At 51.8% G+C, this 9,887-nt stretch overlaps 1 protein-coding gene and 1 pseudogene across 1 annotated transcript in view; one reads left to right on the plus strand and one right to left on the minus strand.

Moving 5' to 3' along the window:
* Positions 1-4,970: 4,970 nt before the first annotated feature.
* Positions 4,971-9,887, minus strand: part of FOLR2 (folate receptor 2 (fetal)) — a 5,876-nt gene continuing 959 nt past the window's right edge. The window contains 5 exon segments of the mRNA XM_008566963.1: positions 4,971-5,035; positions 5,038-5,250; positions 5,400-5,535; positions 5,650-5,672; positions 5,675-5,807. Of these exon segments, the coding sequence (XP_008565185.1) occupies positions 4,971-5,035; positions 5,038-5,250; positions 5,400-5,535; positions 5,650-5,672; positions 5,675-5,807 (570 nt within the window).
* Positions 7,739-8,743, plus strand: LOC103585887 (annotated as a pseudogene).

Consider the following 9,887-nt stretch of genomic DNA (forward strand, 5'->3'; position numbering starts at 1 on the left):
GTATACAGGTAAGCAAGTATGTATTTATTTGGGAAATCTAAGAAGTCGCCCCTTTCTGATCCCTACACCCGGGCTCCTGAGGAACAGGGAGCAGCAAAGTCAGTTGGTAAAGCTGAAGCTCCCACACATAGACAGACCCCTCACCCTAACCATACCCTCCCCCCCCAGCAATGGAGCCAGGATTCTACCCCTTTGGGACAATAAGGTTCCTCACCCAGACACAGGCCCCAGCTGTCCCCCTCCCACTCAACAGCTGACCCAGCACCTGCCTCCCTCCCCTCCTTAATTAGGTGGTCTCAGTGGGGGCTGGGAGACAGGACTCCTATGATATTCATCTGCCTAGGCTATCCCTCTTATGAGTCTCCCTCTACTGGGCCTCAGACTTGAGGCATAAGCTGAGACTCACAGGGCCCCTTTTTCGTCAGGTCAATCTCTGTTCTACTGACATTTGGGACTGCACAGTGCTTTGTTGTGGGAGACTGTCTTGTGCATTGTAGGATGTTTAGCAGCATCCCTGACTTCTCCCCACTAGATGCCAATAGCACCATCCCAGTTGTGATAGTCAAAAATGTCTCAGCTGGCCTAGGCCGATGCACCCTCCAAGATGTCAGGAGAACAGAGGGGAAAGGAAGGGGACAGAGGGACAGAAGTCTGGGAGCGGGGTTCACAGGGTTAATGAAGAACATACCTGGATCTAAAAACGCAGCCCCCAATAATTCCTACTCACTACTTCCCACTCCAGAGGCCCACAGAAGCCCACTCAGTGTCAGACAGCAGGTCAGGAAGAAGACTGTAAAACTGAAATTGCAAACTCGCTCCAACACCACTACCACACACAGCTGACAGGTACAGCCACAGGAACAAGACCACTCAGAGAAGTGCCAAGTGTACCTCTATACTCAGCACTCATAGCTCGGGGAAAGAGCAGCCAGATAACCAGGGCTCAAATCCAGAGCCAAGGCACAAACACTCACTCATTGATTCATGAAATAATGGCATGGTCCCACACAGCCTCATTCCCTGCCTCCCCAAGCCTTCCTCTCAACACCAACCACCACCAATCCACCAGCCATACACAGCCAGGCAGAACCCAAGCTGTCCCTCTCCTGTGAACACAGAAAGGACCCCTGAGGCAGCCGCTGGGCACTCTCACATAGCCCATCAGTCCCTTTGCCCCTAACTCCACTATTGCCTACCACTCAGACACTCAATCCCTATATAAACAGAAACTGCACACAACGTGGAATGCACATCCTAACCCTTGCCCCTTCTACCTGGAGGATGTCTGAGGGGGTCTGTCTGCCAGGGACTGCCTGCATTTTTCCCCATCACAGCCACTCTGCGACAGAACCCCACATACTCTGCCCTTAAGGCCCCAGAAAGTGACCCCAGATACACAGCAGGAAGTGCCCCCTGCATCCTTCCTCAGCCTCAGGATAAGCCAAGTCCCCCACTCTGGAGGTGGAAGTGGGGCGGTGGGACCCCGACCCGGGCCCTCCGCACACAGTCACATAACACCCGGCCGTACCCCCGCACCCCCTCCCCGCCCACTCACAGGACGCAGAGCGCAAAGGCCCCAGCCACACTCTCGCTGTCTCGGACCAGGAAGCTGCCATCGCGGCCCGCTCGGGCCAGCAGCTCCTCCGCGGCAGCGCGGCTCAGGTCGCGGTGGTACCACGCGGGAGCCGGGCTGCCCAGCGCGCCCCCGGGCCCCGTGCCCCCGGGGCTCTGCGCCCCGCACGCCGAAGACATGGTCAGAACGGCTCAGCGCCGCCGGCGCCTTCCGCCTGGCGCCATCCACCCGGGACGCTCGGGGCTGTGGCTGGGGCCGGGCCTGGGTCCCGGGCCTCAGGATCCGGGGGCCGGACTGAGCCGGGGATCGGCGCTCCGGGCTCCACCGCTCAGGCTGCCTGGTTCGCTGCGCAGCCGTCGCCGCCTGCAGCGCCGGCCTCATCTTGAAGAGAAAGAAAAGTTTGTTCAGAGGCGGCGGGGGAGGGGCAGGAGCGGAGCGCAGAGCCGGGTTCCCAGCCACCCTCCCCCTCCGCTCGGCCCGAGGCCCAGGCCGCCCCTGCCCCCAACCTCTTCCCGCTGGGATGATGCCCCCACCTTCCCGGAGGACCCGGGACCTTCCAAATCCCACAATGATCCTGCCCCTCATCACCACCGCAAAGAGATCCAGTCCCCAAACCCCCAAAGAGATCCAAGACCCCCCATTCTGCGCCCCGACTTCAGGGTCCTGGCACCCCCTGGAGAATTCAACCGTCTTTAACACTCGCAATGATACGACCCCTAACCCTCGTACAGGTCTGATCCTACAGCCTCGCAGGATCGGGTTCACAAAACCCGCGAAGGATCCAGAATGAACCTCCCGCCATCCTTCCCCCCATCATCCAAGCGGGCAGGACCCCCTAACTCCCGTGAAATCCAGCCCCCTCTTAGATCTGGACCCCCAAACTCCACCGGGCCCGTTCCCCGACAAATCCCGTGGGGGATCCCCTCTATAGAGATCCGATCCCCCACACACCCCAGGCGAAATCCTCGAGACCGTCGCGCACCGTCCCCGGCATCCCCTCCCAGCCCGGCTGAGCCCTTCCCCCCTCTCGGCCAAGTTCCCTGGAACACCCCCACACACTCCCGCAGGCCGGGGCCTGGAGGGGTTCAGCAGTCCGACACGAGGAGTCCCCCCCTTTGCCCATCTAAGAGAAAGTTCCCTCGAACCCCCAGGCTCCCGACCTCTCCCCAGAGCCGCGGCCGCCGCGTGCAGACCCCCACCTCCCCGGTTGCTCCGGTGTCCCCTTCCCTGGGGAAGCAGCCCTGGACTCTCCGCGGCCACTTAAGATGGCCATCGGCCGCCGCCGCACCACCCCCCTTCCGCCCCGCCCGCCGCTCCGCCCCCGCGGGCCTCGGGGGATCCAAGGGTAGCACCCGCGCCCGCCTCACCGGCCCGCGGCTCGGTCCCGGAGCCGCTGCCCCGCCGAGGGACCTCGGGCAAGTCGAGGCACCTCTCCGAGCCTCGGCTACACGCTCTGTAAAATGGGGATAATGTTACGAGGGCAGACTCGATGGGACTGTGCTTGTAAAGCTCTCGGCACAGGGCCTGGCATCCAGCGGGCGCTCCCGAGCGGCGACTATTTTTATTATTAATTAAGGAGTAACGAAGGTGACAGCTGTGTCAACTATAAAGCGCGGCTGTGGAACGAACGGGTATTATTAGCACCCGCCCCCGCCTCAGCTACTCCCTGCAAGTCAACAAACTCGCGCCTCTGAGGGCCTGACGCCTAGCCGGGCGCTCCCAAGACTCCATACGCTCGGGAGCCCCCCCGGCCCCTCCCCTCCTGCCCTGGGCTGAATAGGGACTCGGCCGCCGGGAAGGGGGCGGAGCCCATGGAAGGGTCTGCCCCGCCCCTTCCCTAAAAAAGACCTAGCCGGTGGCGGCGTCTCCCGGGAGTCTTCTTCCTGCCTCGCCCCTCCGCTCCTTGGCTCCTTAAAGGCGCAGGCCTCCAGCCAAGAGCCTACTGCCGCCAACTCCTGGGCCGCTGCGGGAGGATCCCTTTAACCTGGGAGAGAACTTTCACTTTGCTAAATTGAACCTGTTGACGGAGCCCGGGTCAGTCCTGAGGAGCTCCTTCCTCTGCTTCAAAAATATGCATTGGCTTAACCCAGCTGGAACAAAGCCGGAGACCTGGAGGGGTCTCTGTGGGGCCTTCCAGATTAGATAAATATAACAACTGAGAGATTCACCCACCCACCCAACAGTGTCTCCAGATCCTACCAGGAACCCAATGACTCATCCTCCAATGTGCGCCAGCTTCTCTCACCATCACCTTTTGGTCTGAGGGAAGGTGAGCCTGGTGTGTGGGAGCGAGAGACCTGGACTAGGAGTACATACCTGGTTTCCAGTACTAGCTCGGCCACCCACCTACAGGGTGTACTCAGGTGCCTGTGGCTCTCTGGGGACAATTGCGGTAGGAATGTGGAAACAAACACTACCCCGAGGGGAAGGGGAGGCGGGAGACCCAGAGATCAACTCAGGCACAGCTCCTGAGGACTGTGCAAAGACAGAATAACCATCCACGATAGGTATATCTACCAATCCCGGAAGGAGACAAAGATGCCATAGAAGAGGCGTGACTCCAGCCCCTGGGAAACCTCTAAGGATCTCTAACCTTCTTCCAGCCATGCCTGGACACAGCAGGGCTGGACCAGCTCCAGGCTCTTGAGCTTTTCCTCTCCTCGAATCCCCCAGACCGCCCTCCCGGTTGGCTCTCTTCCCCCTCTGGGTCCCAAGCCCCAATTCTGTCCCTTCAATCCACATCATGTTAGGCAGTATAAATTTTTTCCCCTCCCACTGGAAATCCAGAGCATTTTCTGGACTCCCATTCCCAGCTTTCCCATTGCAGAGCCAGGCAGACAAGGGCTGGGGCAAAGGGGGGATGTTTGGGAACCAATATAAATAAGAAGTCCTGGACCTGGCTCTCAATTTTGGGCTACAGGAGCAACAGGATCACTGAAAACTATTAATGTGCAGGCACTGGGCTTTCTAGGCAACAGCTCCTTTACATTTCACAACCCCGGGGGAAGGATTATTATCCCCATTTTACTGAGGAGGAAACCAAGGTTTAGAGCAGTGAAACAACTGTTTCACTTTCACATAATAAGGAACAGGGCTGGGATTCAAACACAGGTCTAGTTGCTCTACTCTGAAGGAATCCAGAAGCTACTGAATCTGGCTCCCATCTACCCACAAACTCACAACCAAAATAATTCATCAGACATGGATATGTCAGTCTATTTACTGGAACTGACTGTTGGAGGAACCCCAAGCCCCATCATGGAGCAGAAACTGGGTGACAGGGGTGGAAATTGGATGGAGGTATGCTTAGCGCTCCCTCATTGTTGGGAGCTGAGCTAAGCCCAGCCTGGTAATCCAAGCTGGGGGCAGGCAGAGGGAGTTCTGGGGAGGACCAGTCTCATCCAAGAAGCCAGATTTGCAGCAGTAGGGCCAGGCTGAGCAGGAAGGCCCCAGTCCTATGGTCCCAGCACTCATGGCCACAGAATAGAACTTCTCTACCTCCTCATTGGGGTTGCCCTGAGCTGAGTCAAACCACATCTGGATGCAGCAGCCACTCCCTTGGCTGTAGTTGCTGACCTTATAGGAGTGACTCCAGAAGCCCTCACAAAGGGCAGCAGGTGTGGGGAAGTAGGACTCAAATGTGCAGCAGACAATCCCCGCTGGGCATTAGTTAATTCCTGAAGGGAGAGAGATAGTGGACACAGACATTCAGCCCCTGGGCCCACAGTTCATGTCTGGACACCCCCTAAAATCCTCACCTAACCCCAAATCCTCCAACCTGCCTTTTCCAAACCCCACCTCCATCTCCTCACCCTGAGGCCCTCACCTGAGGTCCAGTTCCAGCCCTCATGCCAGTAGCTCTTGCAGGTGTGGGAGATGCAACAGTCCTCCCACCAGCTCTGACAGTACTCTTTGCACAAGGGCACATCCAGGAAATGTTCTTTGCACCAGCTCTGGTCTACCTGGTGGGGGAGAGGGAGGCACTCCTGTCAGCCAGGGATGTTAGCAGCCATAGCCTTGAAGGAGGCTGAACCGGAGAGCAGCCTGCTGGGTTGGGGTGAGGGAGACACCTGTACCTGCTGGATCCAGGGCCCCAGTTGTCCTGGATGAAGTGGTGCTTGCAGGCAGGCTCCATCTTGCCACAGTGGTCCGAGTTATACAGGAGGGAGGTGTCCCTGTGCAGCTCCTGGATGGTGTTGACCAAGCAGCAGGCGTTTTTCCTCCAGGGACTGCACTGAATTGGGAAGACACAGGACAAAGTCCCCCAACCCTTCCCCACACACCTTCTGCCATCTCCAGCCTCTCTCCATTTGGTTCTTGCTCCCCTGCCCCAGGTAGATTGTCCTGGGAACAGTCACTGTGAGGGCACCTCCATTCTTGGCCTCCAGGAACCCCCATCTCAGGTGACACAATTACAGCAGTGTGATCAGGGGGCTGTGGGAGCCCACAGAGAACCCTGTCTTGGGAGTGGAATCCAAGCCTGGAACTTGGTATTATGAGCACCATGCTCTAACCAGCTGTGTTAACCAGCCAGCCCTGAATGGCTATCATTTATATATAGCAGTTAGCACTTTTTTAAAAAAAGTCTTTTCAGGGGCTGGCCGGTTAGCTCAGTTGGTTAGAGCACAGCCTTGTAACTCCAACATCGTGGGTTCAGATCCCCATACCAGTCCAGCTGCAAAAAAAGTCCTTACATTTATTCACTTAAAAAATAATTATTAAGCACCTACTGTATGCCAGTCACTGTCATAAATGCCATGAATACAGCAGAGAACAAAACAGAAATCTGTTCATGGGGCTTACATTCTAGACAGTAAGAAACTAAAAAAGAAAAAAATGTGGTATGTCAGGATATGATAAGTGATAGGGGGAAAATTAGATCTGTGGAGTATGGGATGATTGTTGAAATTTTAAACAGGGTGGATGAGAAAAGCCTCATTGGAAGGGAACATTTTGAGCAAAGGAGGAGAAGGTGTGAGCCAAGCAGTAATATAGTTTGAATAAATTTATTCTTCTTGGCAAGTATTAAGATGTGTGTCTCCAGTGGCTAAGCCAGTGATAGACACATAGTAGGCCTACAAAACTATTTGCTGAAAAAAATTAATAAAAGGCCTATTTATGATTTCCTAAATCTAAACTTGTCTCCATCTTACATGTAGACACATCATATTTTTGCAGGTTTTTAATATAGACTGTGTTTTCCAGGACTGAAAATACCATGAAATGGAAGGCTGTACTGTGTGTTTTGTTTGATTGGAGTTAATCACTATTTTAGAAAACCATATTATCAGTGGCAAAACCACGTAGAGTATCATATTATAGCATTTAAGTTGCCAATAGAACACACCTGTATCAATCTTCATTTGTAGCTGCCCCATTCTTAATGACTTCGTGAATGAAAGCAAGCATGTGCTGTTTCCTAATGCCCTCTAATGTAGTCATACCAGAGAACTGACATGTTGAAATATGTATTTTTTTTTATAAATTACTTTCTCTTTGCTTCTCCTTTGTATTAAAGGTAGGGCATTATGTTGATTTTTAAAAATTATATGTACAAATATGTTCTATTAGCTTTGAATTTTATTCCAGGTTTAAAAAGAGAGTCTAAAAAATATTTGTCATTGGGCCGGCCCGGTGGTGCACTGCGATAGTGCGCCGCTTGGGAAGCGCGGCGGCGCTCCCGCCGAGGGTTCGGATCCCACATACAGACCGGTTCCCGCTCACTGGCTGAGCGAGGCACGGGAACAACACCGAGGGTTGCAATCCCGTTGCCAGTCCCGGTCCGGTACGGGGGCGACACTGAGGGTTGCGATCCATTGCCGGACACGGAAAAAGACAAAAAAAAAAAAATTTGTCATAAAAAAAGAGACAGTTGAGTCTAATCAGGTTGCAATCCACTGGCATAAATGTGAAGAGACTGTATGAATCTACAGCCCCTACACCATGTATGACAGTCAGAGGGCCCTTCTCCCCTCTACCCTTCTACTCCATGGAACTGGCATGTAGTGAGGGCAGGAAGAGCCATCTCCCCCATTGTCTCTCACCCTCCAAACCCCTGGAGGAGCCCGCCCCAGTCCTACCCTACCCCACCACTAGGGCTGGTCATGTCCAACTCCTGTGTGGATCCACATGCTTGTGTGGGCCTCAGTTTACCTTGTTTGTGTAATGTGGAGAACATCATCTATCTATATCAAAAAACCACTGGGAGACTTCTCGGAGCTTCTCCCTGACAAGCAAAGAGACCCTTGGGTCTGGTTCTTGGACTTTCTTCGGCAACGTGGCCCCAAACGCCAGCCTTCCCTTCCGCTTCAAACGAAGAAACCAAGACCGCCTCCTGTCCCAAAGTCAGAGGAGACATCAGCCTTCCTATACGTCCCAAAGAAAGGAAAAGAACAGCAAGAAGCAATTGAACATATTGATGAAGTACAAAATGAAATAGACAGACTTCATGAACAAGCCAGTGAGGAGGTCTTGAAAGTAGAACAGAAATATAATAAACTCCGCCAACCATTTTTTCAGAAGAGGTCAGAGTTGATCGCCAAAATCCCAAATTTTGGGGTAACAACATTCATCAACCATCTGCAGGTGTCCGCACTGCTTGGGGAGGGAGATGAAGAGGCGCTGCATTATTCGACCAGAGTTGAAGTGACAGAATTTGAAGATATTAAATCAGGTTACAGAACAGATTTTTATTTTGATGAAAATCCTTACTTTGAAAATAAAGTTCTTTCCAAAGAATTTCATCTGAATGAGAATGGATCCATCTTCAAAGTCCACTGAAATCAAACGGAAATCTGGAAAGGATTTGACACAACGTTCAAGTCCAACACAGAATAAAGCCAGCAGGAAGAGGCGGCATGAGGAACCAGAGAGCTTCTCTACCTGGTTGACTGACCATTCCGGTGCAGGTGCAGCTGAGTTAGGAGAAGCCATCAAAGATGATATTTGGCCAAATCCATTACAGGACTACTTGGTTCCTGGTATGGATGATGAAGAAGGGGAAGGAGAAGAAGATGATGATGAAGAAGAAGAAGGATTGGAAGATATTGATGAGAAGGGGATGAGGATGAAGGAGAAGAAGATAAAGATCATGATGAAGGGGAGGAAGGAGAGGAGGATGAAGGAAAAGATGACTCATAGAACACTGATGGATTCCAACCTTCCTTTTTTTTTTTTTTTTTTAATTTTCTCCAGTCTCTGGAAGCAAGTTGCAGTCTTCCCCCCGCCCCTTTTTCCCCCTCTTTGCTCAGTCACCCTGTTCTTGAGATCTCTTTTCTCTACACCATGGTTCTCAACTTGTTGGGGGAAAATGCCTTGAGCAGAATACATGGGGAAAGAATCTCTACCCCTTTCTGTTCTAAATTCATTTTTATCCCTTCCTGTCTCCACAAAAACAGTATGGAATCAACACCACCGTGCTCTGTGGGAAAAAAGAAGAACCTCCTGCTCCTTTCACTCTGCTGGAAGCTGGAGGCTGCTAGGCCCCTGTGTAGTAGTGCATAGAATTCTAGCTTTTTTCCTCCTTTCTCTGTATATTAGGCTCAGAGATTATACTGTGTCTCTATGTGAATATGGATAGTTAGCATTTACCAACATGTATCTGTCTACTTTCTCTTGTTTAAACAAACAAACAAACAAAACTTTAAAAAATGGGGTTACAGAAGGTCAGCAAAGGGTGGGTTTGAGATGTCCAGTTGGGTTAAGTGGGCATTTTGACAACATGGCTTCTCCTTTGGCATGTTTAATTGTGATATTTAATGGACATCTTTGCAGTTTAAGATGACACTTTTAAAATAAAATTCTCTCCTAATGATGACTTGAGCCCTGCCACTCAACGGGAGAATCAGCAAAACCTGTAGGATCTTATTTGGAATTGACATTCTCTATTGTAATTTTGTTCCTGTTTATTTTTAAATTTTCTGTTTGTTTCACTGGAAAGGAAAGATGATGCTCAGTTTTAAACGTTAAAATTGTACAAATTGCTTTATTACAATAAAACTAAATGTGTACACACACAAAAAAAAACCACTGGGAATATAAAATCATGTACAGAAAACACATGATATCTAATAGGTGCTCAACCAATGATTACTCAATGTCATTACCAAGATGGTATCCTCTTCTGGAGAGGGCACCCCCAAAATTACCTCAACCGGTTGCGGAGAAAAAGGAACTCTCATACATTGTTGGTGGGACTGCAAAATGGTGCAGCCTCTATGGAAAATGGTATGGAGGTTCCTCAAACAATTGCAGATAGATCTACCATATGACCCAGCTATCCCACTGCTGGGAATATACCCAGAGGAATGGAAAT

This window comes from Galeopterus variegatus, unplaced genomic scaffold (assembly GCF_000696425.1).
Source record: "Galeopterus variegatus unplaced genomic scaffold, G_variegatus-3.0.2 Scaffold283, whole genome shotgun sequence".
Taxonomy (NCBI): Eukaryota; Metazoa; Chordata; class Mammalia; order Dermoptera; family Cynocephalidae; genus Galeopterus; species Galeopterus variegatus.